This window comes from Spinacia oleracea, chromosome 4 (genome assembly GCF_020520425.1).
Source record: "Spinacia oleracea cultivar Varoflay chromosome 4, BTI_SOV_V1, whole genome shotgun sequence".
NCBI lineage: Eukaryota > Viridiplantae > Streptophyta > Magnoliopsida > Caryophyllales > Amaranthaceae > Spinacia > Spinacia oleracea.
In genome coordinates, this window is record NC_079490.1 from 188088930 (window position 1) to 188108661 (window position 19732).

At 35.7% G+C, this 19732-nt stretch overlaps 2 protein-coding genes across 2 annotated transcripts; one reads left to right on the plus strand and one right to left on the minus strand.

The window, feature by feature from the left end:
* Nucleotides 1–6859: 6859 nt before the first annotated feature.
* Nucleotides 6860–8621, plus strand: LOC110782744 (fasciclin-like arabinogalactan protein 1). The gene has a single exon (XM_021986974.2). It carries the CDS (start codon nucleotides 7002–7004, stop codon nucleotides 8268–8270), a length of 1269 nt encoding a protein of 422 aa, XP_021842666.1. The 5' UTR covers nucleotides 6860–7001; the 3' UTR covers nucleotides 8271–8621.
* A 6011-nt stretch (nucleotides 8622–14632) lies between these two features.
* On the minus strand, nucleotides 14633–19714 carry LOC110782745 (nudix hydrolase 2). The gene is made up of 9 exons (XM_021986975.2): nucleotides 19533–19714; nucleotides 17799–17986; nucleotides 17599–17664; nucleotides 17306–17443; nucleotides 16884–16961; nucleotides 16742–16792; nucleotides 16618–16652; nucleotides 16026–16134; nucleotides 14633–15114 (listed from the first exon to the last, which is right to left on the minus strand). The coding sequence occupies exons 2-9, from the start codon at nucleotides 17958–17960 to the stop codon at nucleotides 14893–14895; spliced, it is 861 nt and encodes a 286-aa protein (XP_021842667.2). The 5' UTR covers nucleotides 17961–17986; nucleotides 19533–19714; the 3' UTR covers nucleotides 14633–14892.
* Between the last annotated feature and the right edge of the window lie 18 nt (nucleotides 19715–19732).

The following is a 19732-nucleotide window of genomic DNA, read 5'->3' on the forward strand; positions in this document are numbered from 1 at the left end:
CACTGTTCTATAAATCATGATTATTTTTACTTACACATTCTACACTTTTCCACTTTTCAATCCTCACATCCACTTTTATTTGTACTTTATTCAATTAAACAATTATCTACTTTATCCTTTCCCCAAAAAAAACATTCTCAATCATTAACTCTTACACACTTTACAATTTTATTAATTACCGCGCCGGAGCCTAAATGTGACACTTATTTAGGAACAGAGTTACAGAGGGAGTAATACTCCCTCCGTCTCTTTTGTTTTTTACGTATTCCATTTTGGGTGTTTCATTTTGTTCTTTACATTTCTTTTTATATTGTCACATAATGCATTAATATTCTATCAAAATTTGTGCCCAAATATTATTTCAACCAATTAAATCCATTGGACATTAAATATTTCTCATTTTCTCAATGTCAGATTTTTTATAAGAGTGAAAATATTATAAATAAACGTAATTTTTCTTGTTTAAATAAAAAAAATAGAGGAATCTCAATGCACATTAAATAGTCGTTAAATCGCGTGAAAAACATCAAATGTAAAAAACAAAAAGAGACGAAGGGAATATTTAAAATAATTCGTATAAATTAATATCAAATGCTTTTCTCAAAATGGTACTGCGTTTCCCAATACGTAAGTGTTTTGAATACAACAAGTATGTATTAATTATAAGATTGACTAGTACGTGGATCTCATGACAAGTAATTAGTCTTTTGCCGCCATCAATGTTCGTATAACACTTAATTAATCTTTCTTTTTTTGATAATCACTTAATTAATCTTTCTAGTTTAAAGTTTTCTTTACTTTTTTCCACAAATGTGCCACAAATGGTAATAAATTATATATGTGGGAGGTGGATTCGAACGTGAGACCTATCGTACATAGGCCCTAGCTCATTTTTAACCACTATGTCAATACCTTATTGGTTCTAGTTTTAATTACCTTCTTATACATAGCGGCCTCTTTAACATTGCTAAACCAAAATTTTAAAATTATTGGATCTCCAGTGTACAACCAAAACTCTTTTTTTGCCTTATTGTTTACATGCACAAATAATACAAGCATTTGTGCAAAGAAATTGAGTTAGAGGGTATAACCGGATGTAAATAAGAAAATTGTTTGCGTCTCACAACAAGATTAGAGAGGAAGAAGTCGAGCAAAAGCTTTTGTGTAAGACCGTCTAACGGTTAGACCACTTTTTTTGGTACTAACTAAATTAGTGTAAAATAACTAAAAGTAATAAAATCATAACTAATTGAATAACAAAATAATTAAGGTATAAAGACAAATCGTTAAATTTATGAGTCGAATAGTTAATATTTTTGAACAAACTTATTAATAACTAAAACTCATAAAATCTTAACTAATTGATCTCATTGATTAACTAATCAGTTTCATTGTTTAACTAATAGGTTCGGTTGCATAACTAACTGGTTTCGTTGTTTAACTAATTGAATTTCAAATTTAACTAATTAGTTTCACCGGTTAACTAACTAGTTAAAGTGCATGTATAAAAGTGGTCTAACCGTTAGACCGTCTTTCCTAAAAGTTTGTAGAAGTCGAGAACGTCGTATCTATTTGCTTGGGGCAGGAGGCAGGGCAGCGCAAAAGGTGAGAAAGCTCATAGAAAAAACTAACCTTTATGCTATGCTTGAGAAGGAGTGTTTTGTTTATGGGATTAATTTTGTACGGAGTACTTGTATTCCTTTGTTTTTTGGGGTACTCCTTAAATTTAAGGCCTTGATTTCTGTTTAGAAGATGCCATTACCACGTGTTTTTTGAGTAATTTTTACTGTACTTGCCGAATCCAATATCTTTCTTTACAGTTCTTTGTTCAGCTTTGTTTGGGGCTTTTAATTAACTTGTTGATTATTCACAAAGCAAACATCTTTCCTATATCTCCATTTCCCTTCTTTTTGGGTCTTGGCTTCTCACCCCCAAAAAGAGGACTTAGTATAATACTATAATAGGTTATCGATCTATTGCATGCAATGCATGCAAATTAAATGAATCATTTCAATTAATAGTAAAAGCATAGTGAGGTATTAATACAATTTTAGATATCAAAATAAACATCAATCGATCGGAACAACTGATACACAAATTGTAGGATATAAAATTTTAACTCTATTGATGATAACATAAGCGTACAACTTTCATTTGAAATATGTTAAAATCATTAAGTTTTTACTAACTTAAATGCAGAGTAGTTTTACTAATGAGGTCTTCCCTAGTAGTTAACACTAATTATTTGTGTATGATATGTTGTAGGTTCGAATTCTCCATCCTCCATTTTACAATCTGTATGTTACGCAAGAAACAAAACATATTAAGTAGCTTTGTAAAGTAACAAAATAAGATAGGAAATAGAACAAACAATAAAACAAAAGTTAAGAACAGTAAAACTCTTTGTCGATAGAAATGTACATCAATGGTCTTGATTTGAGGCTTGAGCACATGCCAAAACATAAATTTACTTTCTTTATATCATGCTTGGAAACTATGTATCACTATATCAAATTAAATACGTCCTCCGTCTTTTAACCTTAAATGATTAGAGCGATTTGCCAACCACCTTAAATAGAACATTAAGTTTTGAGATTGACTTAAATTGAAAAGTTACCTTGAGTAACGTTTCAATTTTAAGGTCCTTAAATTTTCATGTATCTTCCCTTAATTTTGTATTTAAAAAAAATATTTTGTACTTAGCTCATCTAACTGGTATCTTATTAGTTTAAGCACCTTATCAATTTCAGCTACAATCTTTTCAGATTCAGCTAACTTATCATATTCAGCTCTAGTTCAATTAATTTTGTCAAACATAGCCTAAGACCCTTTTGTGGGATCACAAATTCTTATTTACAATGGGTGTACAATAAATATTGTACACCAAAGTAAAAGTTAACTCAAAATGCTTAAAAGTTAAGCTTATATATGTAAAAGTTATGTATTTTTTAATGATAAATTTTTTAATTTTAGTAAAACTTATTTCTTTAAAATGACAAATAATGTATAAAATTAATCATTTAACCCTTTAAAATGTTTATCTATCAACTTTTTTATTACTAATATAAAAGTTAATCAAAACTAGGTTAAAGTTACAAAAATTGGGTAAAAGTTATCTTGGTGTACAATAAATTTATTGTACACCTAGTGCGCACAAGACCTTTTGTTGTAGGATTAGCTTTTTTTCACGAAGTGAAATATGTCAATTTTGAAAAAGGCAAAATGTTATAATTATAAAATAAAAGGTGAAAGTATATCCGTTTTCACCAAGTGTCTAAACATGTTCATTTCAATCAACAAATTAAACCTCTTTCTTAGAACCTCTTATTTTACAAAAGACGTCACTTATTAATAATTCTTTTGGTCGATCGTCTCTCTCTTAGAAACCTCTTTATTTCACAAAGGACGTCTCTTATTAATAATTCTTTTGGCCGATATGACTTGGAGGTATTGCTCATGCATCGGGGAAAGAAAAGTCATGTAAATTGATCAACATCTCACAACTTGATTTTATGAGTAAGGTTGCATGCACTTCCCTATGACATATTGCGGAAAGAACTACCTAATATAAAACTCACCTGGTAAAGAGTAAGGAATCAAGTTTGAAAATATGAGCTTTTTCATGTTCAAATCATGTAAATAAATATCACCCTTTATATACTGACCCATTAAGATATATCTTACAAATTTGCGACTTACCTCCTCTATAATTCTACGATACTTGAGTGGCCGGGCGATAGACACTGAGTGTGCCGATTTCGCCTTTTGGACATATCGTAAGTTAGTAACATTTGTTTTTTTTTTTTTTTGATAATCAAATTAATTCATTGATAAAAAAGTCATACGACAATTTGTATCTAACAAATACATAACAAACGAATCAAATAAAAACTTCTTTTCCCCATAGCTACGATCATAGTATATCAAACATTCTTTATACCCTCTTTTATATCGTTGTGTTTTACAGCCTTCTTCGGCGAGGGGATCTATAGATCTGTTGTAGTCGTGACAAATATGATTTCCGTCTGATTTATCTGATTGTAGTCGAAATATTGACCTCCTCCTCGATCCCACACAAATCTTTACCAAATAAATAACCTGAACTAAACTAAACACACAAAAATTAACTAGAATCAAACCCACCATAGGGATACTTACTACACAACAATATGTAGTTTTATTGAGATTTAACGCAAAAATAAAACCGAATTGAAGAAAACGGGTCAAAAATAATCAAATTTCCAAAGAAATTTGGCTATTTCAGCCATAAAAAAACTCTAGTTTTTGAAAACCCAAAAAAAAAAAAGAGAAGAGGAGTGGGAGGAAGCGGCCAAGTAACAAGTCTAGTACTCCCTCCGTATTTATTTAGTGTATCGTTATTCGACGCCCGCGTATGCTAAAATCGCCCGCATTTTTAATGTAAATGTACAATTTTACCCTTATAAACATATTACCCCCTCCCTTCATTTTTTTCAACCAATCTTTCACCCCACCCCATCACCTCCCCCTCCGACAACCATAATTTTTCACTTTCAAAATTCAAGTACCCTTTTCGCTAACTTCACTAATAATAAACGGAAATTACTATATACCCTGTAATTTATTAAACTTTATTAATAACAAATGGGAATTATTATATCAAATATTAAAGTAAGACCTAAAGTAGTACTTAACCGTAAAAAGTAAGTTTTTTAGCATCAAAGTTCCAATTAAATTACAAATCAAACATTAATTAAATAAAAATAAATTTTTAAATATATAATGAAAACACATAAAATCGAAATAACAACAATAATTAGTGAAATTATGTAAAAAAAAAATCAAAAGCAAAACTAATCTCGCGCACAGCCTTTGCGGGACAGACATGACAGTCGCGCACAGGACTTGCGCCAGCGACACGGAGGTAGCGCACCAAATCTGCGTGGTTGTCATGTCGTCGATGCACACCTTGTGCTTGGTTGCTGTGTCTGTTGCGCAAAGCCTTTGCGCAGGATTTTGGTTGGTTCGCTGCTGTTCCGGCGAAAAGTCTTCTCCCACGCGGTGGTCTACACCTCCCCTCTTCCTCCTTCTCCCAGCCTTCCCTCCCTTCCCCTTCTTTTTCGGGGCGATCTTCCTTCTATACTTTTCCGGCAGACAAAGGTGAGTTATGAACAGAGCTGTGCGCAGTGAGGGAGGGAGAGAAACAGATCATGAGAACAGTGAGGGAGAGAAACAGAGCAGTGGGGGAGGGAAGTCTTGTGGCTGGCCGGAAGTTTGTGTGTTGTCGGAATATTGGCCGACAGTTTTGGGAGGGGTGAGGAGAGAAGGGTGAATTTCTTTCAAAGGGTAAACACGTACTTTTACGTGATAAATGAGGGCGTTATTAACTAATGCGGGCGTCGATTAAAAATCCCCTTTATTTAAGGGATACACTTGCCTTTTTCGACCGTATTTATTTAAGAGATACACTTGCCATTTTTAGTAACTTATCAACCCCACCATCTAATTAAATAATACATCTAATATACCCTATCACCCACCATCATATTAAACAAATATTTTCATAAACCCACCCCACCCTCCACCCACCAAAATGACATGGTCCCCACATATTTAATTATTAAAATATCTATCCAACCCCACTTGCTTTATTATTTTATTTCATTCAATTATTTATCTTAATACCCGTGCCCGGCCAAGCGTATTTCTTAAAAAAATAAGGAGGGAGTAACATTCGTCATATATCACCCTTTTTCCCGCAATTGATTAATAATGACAACTCCTCAATTTTTAGTATTCACATTTTTTTACATAATCACATTCACATAAACCAAATACTCCACATAATATATTACTTAAAACAATTATTCAAACCTACCACCGACATAAATAGCTGTCCTTCAAATATGTGACCCAATGGCTACTTGACATGTAATCAACTTTGACACGTTTTCATACGTATTTTTCAGGGGATATATTTATATTACATCTAATGTAAACAAAAAATTGATAACCACTAACTTGTGCAACTAATTATCGGTGTCATTACTACAAAGTCTACAAGTTTACAATCTTTAGTCAATTTTAGTAACTAGGACAATATTGATCCTAATCTCATGTGGCTTCATTCTATTACTAAAATACGTGCACATTTTAGTGCAGTGAAATGAAACCTATGCTATACTATTAAATTAACAAAAATAACATGCAAATAATTAGCTATACTCATTCTTAGGCGGTGGAGGGGAGATGAAGAGAGATTGAAGAGAGATTGAAGAGAGAATAGAGAAGTTTGATTGTCTAAATGAAACCACGAGGTGTGTCACATGTAATTTTAATTAAGGGTCTAACCTTTTAACTAAGGGGATTAACCTTTTATATTTATGGGAGAAGTTTGATTGTCTAAATGAAACCAAGACGTATGTCACGTATAATTTTAATTAAGGGTCTAACATTTTAACTAAGGAGACTAACCTTTTACATTTATGGGTTAATTTTGACTGAAAATTTGATTCATATGTCCTAAAAAGTAAAAATAAAAGGTTCAGGTCCAAACGGTGAAGAGTGAAAAGGTAAGACCCCCACAGTTATGCTTTAAGTATCAGGATAACAACCTAGCTAAGATACTGAGTAGAGTACACCCCCATAAACTCTTGATGGCGAGTTTTGAGTGGATAGGTTTCATTCCCCTCCCAATTGTTGTTGCGGTGGATCGAACACGGGTCCTCCCTACCAAGTTCAGCCTCAATCACCACTAAATCGCCGAGTCCGGATTAGCCATAAGGGTGAACCGGGTGGTACACCAAAATAAAAAATTCTTGATGGCTCAACTTGTAAATCCACCCCAACTCTAAACCCACTTTCCAACAAACTTCACACTCACTCTAGCTAGCTCCACACTCTCTACTTTACTCTCTTCAGAACACTCCCATTTCCCAATCTTCCTATCCCATATTCTCTTACCATTCATTTCCCTCTCACTTTCTCCCTCCACCCCAATCACAACCACAACCACAACCACAATGCAAACTCTCCTCTATGGAGCATTGCTCCTCCTCCTCCTCACATTCTCCCCCACCACCACCAATGCTCACAACATCACCAAAATCCTAGCCAAATTCCCTGAATTTTCCACCTTCAACCACTACCTCACCACCACCCACCTTGCCCCCGAGATCAACACCCGTGAAACCATCACCGTCCTCGCCGTCGATAATGGCGCCATGAACGCTCTCCTCGCCAAACACCTCCCCATTCCCTCCCTCAAAAATGTACTGTCCCTCCATGTCCTCCTTGATTACTTTGGTGCCAAGAAACTCCACCAAATCACCGACGGCACCGCCCTTGCCGCTACAATGTACCAAGCTACCGGCTCCGCCCCTGGAACCTCCGGATTCGTCAATATTACTGACTTAAAAGGCGGTAAAGTCGGCTTTGCAGCTACAAAAGACGCCGACGACGACGGCACTCTTAGCTTAGATGCTAGCTTTGTTAAATCAGTCAAAGAAATTCCTTACAACATTTCCATCATCCAAATCAGTCATGTTTTGTCAAACCCCGACGCCATGGCCCCCTCCCCGGCACCGGAGGCAGAGAACATTACCGACATTATGTCAGCTCACGGCTGTAAAGCCTTCGCCGACACACTCAATTCATTCCCCGATACACTCGCCGTTTACACCACCAACGCTGAGGGCGGTTTGACCGTCTTCTGCCCCACCGACGACGCGTTCAAGAGCTTCCTCCCCAAGTTCAAAAACCTAACTAAAGACGAGAAGAACTCTCTGCTCCTCTTCCATGGAGTTCCGATCTACTATTCCATGGCGATGCTCAAATCAAGCAACGGATTGATGAACACTCTGGCCACCGACGGTAAGAAGAAGTTCGATTTCACAGTCCAGAATGAAGGTCAGACGGTCACATTGAAGACTAAGATTTTGACCACTAAAGTCACCGGAACCCTATATGACGAAGAGCCGGTCGCAATTTACACCATCGATAAGGTGTTGAAGCCGAAGGAGATCTTCAAGAAGGCAGAGATTTCTCCAGCTCCGGCGCCGGCACCGGAGGCTGAAGCACCGAAGTCGTCGAAGAAGAAGAACCACCATAAGTCTCCACCAGCACCTCCAACTGACGACTCATCTGACTCACCGGCTGATTCTCCGGCAGATGGGCCATCGGACGACTCAGACGCTGCGGATGACTCGAGTTATGGAGGAGAGAGAGTGAAGGGGTTGTCGATGTTGATTGTGTCGGTGGGTTTTTGGGTGATGGTTTCTATGTTGGTATAGAAAGGATGAAACGAGCCGTTGCGTTGAGGTAAAAGTAAAATGCGGAAATAATTAATTTGGGTTTGTTTTACAAAAAAAGAAAATTAAAAATTGAATTATGAATTTATTGTGTGCCCAAATTATTGTCCTGTAATTTTTTGATAATTTCTTTTTTTTTTAGGTTTTTGTGTGCTCAAATTATTTATGTTGTTTTTTGTGTGTGATTTTTTATTTATTTTTGGGGGGTTAGGAATTTGATGTTGTTTCTTACTTTTGATTGATTGTAATTTGTGTTTAAGAAATTGGTAGACACACATAATTGAAGATAATTTATGGTGATATGGGTTAATTTATTAACGTGTTTATTTTCTACTTGTTGTATCCATTTACATATTTTTCAAGAAATTATATGGAAGGAAAAATGATATTCATGATAGATGCCATTGCCATGGAGTTAGAGACCATAATGTATCAATTTATCAAATTGTTTTGTGCAATTGGTTTGAATGATTTACGGCAAGATATCAGGTCGAATGTACAAATACCGGTCTCAAACGCAGTCAATGCGATCAAAACTTGTGTCATACCTATTAAATTAAATAAGTCAATTCAGGTCTCTTAGACTCTGTGCCGATCAAACCGGGTCGAGTATTCCGGGACGAAGGGAGTACTTCTTAATCTTATGTGTCATGAAGTACTCCTTAATTGACTAACAGGTTCATCTCTATTTAAAGAAGCATGAAATTTATGATCAGATGGCTAACCTTCTCCACGAATCGACAAAGCCCGTGGAATACAATAATGTACAACTTTTCGGTTCATCTTGTTACCCACACACATCTTATTACTACAATACTACGTACGAACCAATTGCTTGTTGGTTCAGTGGTGATTGAGGCTGAACTTGGTAGGGAGAACTCGTGTTCGATCCCCCGCAACAACAATTGGTAGGGGACTGGAACCTAACAATTAGGGCTACTAAGGGTGAACCGGGTGCTAACACAAAAAAAAAAAAAAAACAATACTACGTACGATGTCTATATTCAGAAATGATTTAACATTTACTCCCTCCGTCCCTTAATACTTGCACCGCTTCTATAAATGGAAATTTATACCAATATTATATTATTTCTAACACTTACTTACTAACCCCACCTATACCCCCTATTCTCTACAAAAAATCATTTAAAAATTAACACCCCCACTCACCACTCCCCACCTCTTACACATTTCCCACTAACAATATTAAAAATTACCCCACTATCAACTAACACTCCATTAAATTAATAAGTCAATTCAAATGTCTTAAACTCCGCACCGGTCAAACCGGTGCGAGTATTAAGGGACGGAGGGAGTAGAAAATAGAATAACGGTATACTGTACTCCGTAATAAAAAAAAAATGCTTTGTACTTGGTATTATTTTTAATTGGATTGTGATTTACAGTATTATACTAGTATTATTTTTCCATTGATTGATTAAAGGAGCAGATGTAAGCTGGAATAGTAAAACAAAAAACAATTAATTTGTGTTGAGTAAACAAGTAGAGTTAATTTAGTAGCAGCTGAGCTGGCGGGGGAGAGGGGGGTTGGGTAGACATAGCACGTGAAAAAGCATATCAGATGACCGAGGCCCACGAGAATTGTCCTATTAAATACCTTACCAAAGTATATGGACCCTATTCTTTATTTTAGGCCACTCTTTAAGTAATTAAGGGTGACACGTTATATTAGTAAATTCACTTTTGATGTCCCTTTGAATTACTAAAATACCATCCTTACTTATAGAATGAAGAATATAATGACAACCTATCCAATAGAAAAAACTCAAAGAAGAATTTTAATCAATCTAGCCCCTTGAATAAATTATTACCATGCGTTCGGCTCTATCTATCGTACTCTATATGTTTCTTATATTCGCACGCATCGCATTTATATTATATTTTTTACATGTTATTTTAGGTTTAAATGTAATAATACAAATTTGTTTTTTATATTCGCATGCATCGCGTGCATATAAGACTAGTACTATATATTAAAAGGTGCTTATGAGAAAGTTTGCATGGCACGTGACGCTCTGCTTATGAGTCGTTAGCTCCATGTAATCTTCATATACACGACATCTCTATTACAGATGGGTGAGGAGGAAATCTCAACCCCAACTTCAAAGTGGATGCGTAAACGACAAACTTATCGTCTACCAAGCCGGTGGTAGTACACTCCATGCCTCCCGGCATACGAAAGTCATAGCTCTTGTCCAAGTTCAAAGAGTCCCTATACTCTGCCCCTCCTCCTTCAAAAATTCTAGCCACGTCTGAAGAGGAAAAATTTGGGATGGAGGAAGATGACCTTGTTCACTATTTGAAGAAGATGGCGTCGTTCTCCCAGAGCGTCTTGATTCCATATCCTCCTCACCCCCCACCTGGGAAGAGGAATCACACTCAAATTCGTCAACAGTTCCTGACGGCCCTGCATACGCAGGACTTGGATTCTCTCCTAGAAGGTTATGCTCGTCTTGACTCTGATGCGCCTTTTGTTGAAAGTTCCTCTATTCTTACCATGACGTCCTGCACAAGAAAGGCAAATGACTTTCTTAAGACGAGGAGTATCAACCTCGCTAAGGAGGGGCAGTTGACACAAGACTGTCGTCCCTAAAACCAGAACGGCCCGCCATACGAAAGAAAAACAAGAAAATAACAAATAATTTCCTTAAAACGTGATAATTACCTTCTTAAATCAAAATGGCAAGTACTCCAATGTTCCTTGAGTTGTGAAATGAAAGAAGGTTCTCAAGAACATGTATGAACTCCACGGCGGTCGGAAATCGCCTGGTGGTGGTTAAGTGATGACGGAAATCGCCTTCAGAAAGAGCTCTCAAAGATTCTCTAAAAATGAGAGGGAGTAATTGAAATGGCAAGGTATATAGAGGGGTAAGAGTAAGAAACAAGTGTCACACATCACCACGCCAGAGGACGAAGCAACAAAGGTAAAAACTAAGTGAAGAAACTTCACTTACATAGCCTTCTTGAGGGACAAATGATGTGGCATAAATCACTAGCTTGTCCACCCTGGGCCAATCGCAACGCGACATGTGTCACCAACTATGCCTAAGTGTCATGTATTCCGTATAAGGTACAGACCATGCAATTAAACTATGAGGCAGAATGTAGAGTCGAAGGCCCAACCTAAGAGGTCACTAAATCCTCTATCCAAATACCTAATAAGGATACATGTCCTCATCAAGGAAGTTAACCAATCAGATAGCTAGGTTTTGGGATTTGACCCTAGCCTTATAAATAGTCCAAATACCAAGGTGAAAGAACATTTATTTGATTCTCACCTACCTTAACTATTTTTCTCTACCTTCTCTCTAGAAAACATTTGCTTATGTATATTTTACATGTTGTAAGAAGATCATGTCAGCGCATATCTGATACCTCCGTAGATAGGGTGACACATTAGCATCAACAAAAGTTCCGCATCACAGGGTGAACAATATAGACTTGTATACATATATTACTAGTATGTATACGCTGCCGGTTACGGAGTATCAAGTATGTTACTTGTATTATTTAGATGTCAACATATGATCACGAAGGTACTACCAACATAGTCGTTTTAGTCGCATATAATAATCATTTTTTAAAATATTTATGTGAAATGACCTGGGTGTGATTTGAAATTATAAGAAAAAAATGCTCCTATCTATTTATAAAATATAAATAAGTCCTTCACTTAGTGATAAAGACGGTAGGTATGGTCAGGGGCTGATCCAGGAATTTACAAATATGGGTCCAATTTTTTTTTTAATTTGCTTAATAATTTCTCTTATTTTCTCATTTTAGGGAGTTAACGTTGAAAGGTAAGTAGTTAACATATTATAAACGGTATAGTAAAATATGTGGAAGATTTAGGAACTTTTATTTTTGGTTTCATAACAATAAAAATCAACACCTAATCCAAATTACAAGGTTAACTTGGTGCGATTTCAAACAAAATGGAAAAAAAAGACTGTATATGACAAGTTTTCATACTTTAAAGGAGATTTTTTATTACAATTGTCGCCGAACAAATTGCACAAAACGACACTAATAAAAAAAATAGGAATATCATTTTCAATTTATGGGGTATTACGATATTATATAATTAGGCCTTTTAAAAGTTCAAAAAAACATGCAACTATAAGTCTATAAAAATAGGGTATATAATAAATTACTTATATATCCTGTGTCAATTACAAAATAATTTTGAAGAAAAAAGTAACACTACTAATATTTTGTATTTTTGTAAAAACAAAATCTTGAATCATATAAAATAATAAATGAATAAAGGAGAATGATGAAGAAAAAACGACCAACAAAGGGTAAAAAAAACATGAATAATTTAGAGGATCAATAAAAGGACAAGTAAAAGGCAGAAAGTGGAAAAAAATTTATCTTCAACATTCTTTCTTTGTAGGATTTGAACTTGGGTATCCCTTGAAACATGGTAATCAAGCAACCACTAAGCTACAAATACATTTCATTGTTTACACTATAAGTTAATTATTAATATACAGTATTAAATATTCAAGTTCAATTAATTACCTCAATATCAATTTAATAGATTTTTTTTTCAAATAATGGGGGTCCCTATGGACCCCTCCAGGGCCATATAGGTCCGCCCATTGGTATGGTCGTATGTATATGATTTGTCACAAGTTCTTTGTTTGGCCGGATATTTTGGCAAAGGCCACAAACAAGGGATCGGGCGGTGGAGATGGGGTGTGTACAGTTGTTAGATACTTAGATTTACTCCAAACTAAATACTTCATACTCGATTAATTGCCATGACATAATTGTGGAAGCATACCTTATTTCATCCGATTGGTGAGTGGTGGATTTTAGATTTTTCCAACTATATATGGTCTCCTTTTATATTCTATTGACAATGAGATATCAGCTGAATAAAAAAATCATACGAATCGGGGACCATAACCCTAATTCTAACACCTGCATATAAAGTCTTTTATATCTCCTATTAAATCCATTATAAAATAAGAGATACACATAAAAGACCTTTGATTTTTTCTTGATCTCCACATTCATGGTATCATTCCACTTTTGAGAATTATTATGACTTTGCATGGCTTGATAGAAGTTGATTGGATCACCCTCCTGTAATTCAAAACCATCCTCATGTTCACGAAGAAATATAACATAATCACCAGGACTTGGACGTCTCCTTTCTCTAGTGGATCTCCTTAATGACATTTGTTCTTGAGGTGTTTGAGTTTGTTCTTCATGAATAACCCATGTAAATTAAAATATGAGGCATCACCGCATCGGGCTTTTATCGTCTCTTGATACAACATTGTTAAAGAGATATCGCCTAATTTTCTTGCAATGGAATCATACCAGTACATAAACATAATAGAAGTTTCACAAAAAATGGCAGCTTACTCAGTTTAAATTTCCAACTATTAGATGGAATGCTTTACATTATCAGTTGTACAAGTAATCTATACCTAGTATTTAAAAAGCAAAACCACATTTGATTAGATGATACGTGTCACTACATTTGATTAGATGATACGTGTCATCCATTCTTTCCTACATCAATTTGGTTTTTTATTTTATTTTTTCTTTTCTGTTTGATATATTATGCAACTCCAACCACCTCTTTCACTTCATCTTCCTCATATAACATCAATTCACCAATCTATTAATTCTACATCTTCCACTTCATCTTCTCGATTAACACTCAATATTAATACACTATTATATATATTCTTTCAACCTTCAAAATTTACCTCTATTTAAATCATATATTCTATTTAAAATCACAAGTTCAATAAAATTAGTACTTAAACAGATACACTAAATAACCACTATACAACCGCCCGTTAAAAGAACGGGCACAAAAGCTAGTTTTATACTACAACCGTCAACCGGCAGCGTATTCGAACTTATTCTTATACAATTGCCCAGATTAAATCAGAGAGAAATGAGAATGGTCTTAGGTTTCTCTTGACTGGCGAGATTACTTAGGCCCATAGAAAAAAAACGCGGATTCGGTCGCGTTCGCGGTAACGGTCGCGTTGTCGCGGAAACCGCTTGTAACGGAAGAATAGAACGGATCGCGGCTAACGCGGTGTGAATTTTTTGAAAAAAACCACGTTAGCATGTCTAAGCCTTATTATTACATTTTTAGTCTAAAAAGTATTATATCAAGACAATATAACCAAATCTATCCTAATATGAAAATATCATGTTTCATAAATTACATAACTAATTACAAAAATATTTTTGGTCAATTTATGTAAAAGAACGGTGTAACGGAGAAAAAAACGTCTAACGCGGCAATTCACCGTTACGTAACGGACGTCGCGGGGAGAAAGACGTGATTTTTGTCAAACCGTAACGTAACGGGTTTTCGCGTAACGGCAAATCCAAAATAGGTTACAGAACGGCCGTTACGTAACGGAACGGCCGAGTTTTAATTCCATGCTTAGGCCAAGAATTTCACACAAAGCGTTGTCACTAATACAAGCCTCAAAACTCTAAGCTTGTGAAGATAATAGAATGGTGTTCAGTGAGGGGATAAAGAACTTGAATAAATAGGAAGCTAAATTAAGAAGTTACAACACGATCCGACTACAATGCTTCATAGTCGATTTGTGGTTGTGTGGCCTGAGCGATGCAAATCTCTGGTATTCATGTATATATAAGGTGGTTTATCTTCGGATGAGGATGAGGATGAGGATGACACTGAGCAAAATCCAGCATAATTCTTGTCCAGCTTCACTAAACAGAGATCAGCTATGTGCTTGAAAAGACTAGATTTCTGGGCGAAAGGTTGAGCAGTGAATTCTGGTATAGACATCCACTACAGAAAGGATAGAAATTATGTATTAAAAATATTGAATTCATGATATGCAACTAAAATGCTCAAGGAATTGTCAAGTTTAATTCAGACTTGTGTCTTTAACAATCTCAAGCAATATACGGAGTACATTAATTCGTATAAGATCCACTGTGTGCTTGCCAAGCATAGTACACCAAGAGTTCAAAACTCCCTCCGCGCTTAAAAAACAGTTTATAGGTGACTGTCAGACATTGATTTTTCCTTCCTAGCTAAAGAGATATCAAGGTAAAACAGCCATACTTCACTCTCACATTTACCAGAGCCATCAATTCAATCATACGGAGTAGTGTTCTAGAGTAGACCTGGTTATTGGACAGGGTAGCCCAACGATTATAGGGTTTAGATCAAGTTAATAGGGTTCTTATTGGACATAGCATTTATTGGACAGGGTCAATATAGGACCAAACTTATAACACAATAATTTTGAAAACTAAAATAGTTATGATGCAAAAAATTATATGGATAGTTTCTTATTCACCATACAACCTTTTTTTTCATTTATTTACCCGCCCACTATCGGCCCGCAACCTGCTTTGACCCGCCCATTTTGACCCTTTCATTACCCGACCCGCTTTTGACATGCACCGACCGTGACCCGACCCGTCGTATAACCAGGTCTAATCTAGAGTAAATAATTAAACAGGTTTGAACATTGAAGCACAAAAGATAGACAGTTTTGCAGACATGGACTACATGTTGGCTAGAATTCTACATGAAAGAAGCAGATAATATCTCCACGATATCAAATTTTCTCAACACAGACATCTATGTTCATCCCATAAGAAGTAGAAAGGCTTTAAAGCAGCAGCGATAAAGCAACATGAACACCAACAATAACATATGGAACTATTTTTTTATGCTTAAGTTAGTACCTGAGCTGCCTCTATCTCCAATTCTTGCTTCTGAATTTTGAAAGATAAAGGGCGCAAGAAGCACAAAAAGAATAAATCTGACTTATCAAAGAATGCTTTGTGAGTTTGCCTGGAAAATGATAAAATTAAGAACAAATCAAAGCGTAAGATTCCTGGTTCTGTGATCCACCTAATAAACTACATTCATGTAATATATGCATACTTCTGAGCATCAACCAACGTGCAAGATTTCCCTACATTGAAACATAGTGCTTCATATTTAAGTATAATCAGTTATGGGCTGAAAGAATCCATTTACTCTATGAATTTTACAGGTTTCTTCAATTATATTCAAGTTCCACTCATTCAATTCCACCTTAAGGAACCTAAAACACACATTTACCAGAATTCAGATTGCATACCATGTTCAAGAAAAGTTTAATAAAAGGAGACAAAGACTAGGCTTATTTATGTACCATAAGCCCTAAATGAAGATAGCATCATGGAATTACAAGGAAGCAGAAATTAGGGACCCAACATTTTTGAAGCACCCTCAAACAGTTCCACGTGTGACAAAGTTCAAATTTCAAAAGCATAATATATTGGTTCATACCTGAAAGCTACTACCTCGACAAATTCTGCATCAACCTAAAGCGGCAGAATTAAAATTAGCAAGAATTGGAGTCTTCTTCCATAGTGGAAAAATACTTTGTATATGATATCAAGAGACCACTTACTCCTGTCTCTTCCTTAACTTCTCTGATGGCTGCTGCACATATATCCTCTCTCTACATGGTAAAAATAACCTATAGAAACTTACAACATGCACAAGGCAACAATAAAATGGAAGTGGAGAGTGAAAGTCTCTTAGCAATATACCTCATCCACGATTCCAGTAGGGATCTTCCAGACACCTGTTCCTCGAAGTCTGCCACTCTTTTCCTGTACTACAAGCATCTACAAACACCGACTGATCAGACTCAATTAAACTAATAGAAATACAAAGCAAAACATAGAAAATAAGCTATCTGGAATTCTGGATTACGACTAAGATGAGTGACTCTGTAGTTAGGCATTAAAACCAATTCGCAGGACAGTCAAATGCGCTATATAGAATTAGAACACTGTAGTTGGGCATTAAAACTGATTTGCAGAACAGTCAAATGTGCTATACAGAATTAGAACACTGTAGTTGGGCATTAAAACTGATTTGCAGGACAGTAAAATGCGCTGTATAGAATTATAGATATAGATCATTTTATGCAGAAGAATCTTAGGGGCAAGAAAAAAACAATGCATACCTCTCTTTTCTCTGTTAAGACAATAGCACCAACTCCAACACGATGTGTAGCATTTGCAGGGAGTGTATTAATAGTTTCAGGAATCCAGTAAACCAGCATTAGATAATTTGGCTCTGCATGATGATACCAAAAGCCCTCCTATAATCAACATAAGATGATTACAGAATGAAAGCTACAAATCCACAAAGTAGACTGGAAAGTTGGTATCTTGTCGACTTCAGACTCAAAAGATATGCAGAACTAATTGATGTCAATCTAATTTCCTTTATTTGTGTTTCCTGCTTGTGGCGTACCTTGACCACAGTTTCAACAAGGTTTGCAAGTTCAATGGGAAGTTTTATCCACACACCCTTTTTTCCCTGCCAACACATAATGTGCATATGCATATGCATATGCATAAGCAATTAAAACAAGGCTAGTCTGAAATGCAGTGACAGGCAGCAACTGTCATTCATCAAGAAATAAATGAATACATGAGGAAACAATAACATACCGCGTGCTTCCAATGGGACATTGAGGCTCTAAGGGCACCAATGAAGACCTTGGAATCCATAGGCTCCTCCAAATCCACAATGACACCTCCATGGTCATCATTAACTGCAGGAAGCAGCCGGATACTATCTTCTGCACCTGTGAATGACAAAGAATCCGACATGGATCCAATCTCTATACTAGTACACCCTGAAGGAATAGATATTATGAGAATGAGCTATGCAGAATTCAACTCCAGTGATCGTACATGAGGGAAAGCAGCATGAAGAGAGGTACCAAGGAGTCAGTGACTATGATTAGAACACAAAAAAACATGAACTTACATTCACATTAAGACAAATCACTGTAGAATACAACTACAGGAGTCTTTAACGTTTCCTTTACCCAACTTGACTGCTTCCGGAAAGTGCCATACACTCATACTATCATGTTTCTTAAACTAGTAACAATACATATGTCAATGTCACTTTTCCATATTATTCGTAATAACTTCAAAGACTTACCAAACGATAAATTGCCATAAGCTACAAGATTCTCCACTACCTCCATGGTCATAAAGATTAGGGGAAATGAAAGGCTATTTGTCCTTATGTTCAGTTCAAAGAAAAGAGACTTTTTGTCACTAATGTAGCTTGTGTTGTGTTAGATATCTAACAGTTATATCTAGCGTCATTTTAAAGAAGACAACAACTTGACTCTCAAGGCCACCCACGTACCCAAGCACGCTGCCCGTGAAGGCGAGTTTGGGACCAGGGGCGGATCTAGTGTAGATGGAGGGTTGACATTTGCACACCCTGTTTGAATGTAGTTAATATAATTTAGAAGCAAATAAACATCACAATATTACTTTGGTTTGTTGGTAAGAGTAGTTATATGGGAAGTGTTGGATTCCGGATTCGATGCTTGCTATCAGCGTATTTAGTTGATATTATCGTTACTCGTAATAGTGCATCTTTAATTTCTAGTTTAGTGTTGAACATTGATACATTAATTTTTGTCGTAATAATTTTGCATACCCTATATAGCAATCCTGGATACGCCACTGTTTGGGAGAACCCAAGCAACACTATTTAAATGGCCATAATGGGCGACTAATCAATTAATAATTCCTAGCCGACAGCCGATAAATGACCCTCAGTCTCAATCATTCTACACTGGATTATAAGCCAATCAATCTACACTAGAATATAGCTCAATCAATAATTCTCAAATAGACCATCTAGCATAAACACCAAAACACAACAAAATGGGATGATTTTTCAATTTTCATGTTCATACTATCATTTCCATTTCTTTCTCAAGCTTGAATAGTAATCATTAAGTCAAGTTTTCACACTCAAACCCAAGCTACAGTTAAACCATCTTTCACATCCATCCCAGAAAAAAAATATTTATCAAAATCAAAATAAATTGCAAATTGTTTCTAAACAAAAATAATCCTAAAAATAATCAACTAATGAAGTAAAGTTGACAACTTTCATCCTGATTTTGGGATGAAAATTCTGGAGCTGAAGTGAACTAAAGCTTGCAACTTTCACCACAATTTTATCCAAGTATATAATTTATAAAATTAAATAAAGTTGCCAACTTAAATCAAGCTTGAAAACAAAAAGAATTTGCAATAAAAATTAACAGCCTCGTTAACAAATATAAAATATTATTATTATTCTTGAAACAAAATAATGTTAATAAAAAACAAACCATCAAAAAGTGAGATCAGGAGAGAAGTTCGAACCTGAATGACGAAGAATTCCAAGTTGCTGTTGTAATTAAGTTAAACGATGAATGAAAAATGGTAAAATAGAGAGAGAAAAAGGGTGAGGCACTGAGGCCTGAGGGGGATTGAGTCGTGCGAGCACAAAGTTTGAATTTGCTGTGTTGGTGGGGAGAGTGGAATTTATTATGGGGGTGTTGGTACATGAAACCCGCCCCACA

Coding starts and splice junctions, on each gene's coding strand:
- LOC110782744 (XM_021986974.2), top strand. CDS start 7,002: ATGCAAACTCTCCTCTATGGAGCATTGCTCCTCCTCCTCCTCACATTC.
- LOC110782745 (XM_021986975.2), bottom strand. CDS start 17,960: ATGTCGGATTCTTTGTCATTCACAGGTGCAGAAGATAGTATCCGGCTG. Junction 17,665..17,798: donor TGTCCCATTGGAAGCACGCG/GTATGTTATTGT, acceptor ATGTGTTGGCAG/GGAAAAAAGGGTGTGTGGAT. Junction 16,962..17,305: donor TCTTAACAGAGAAAAGAGAG/GTATGCATTGTT, acceptor CGGTGTTTGTAG/ATGCTTGTAGTACAGGAAAA.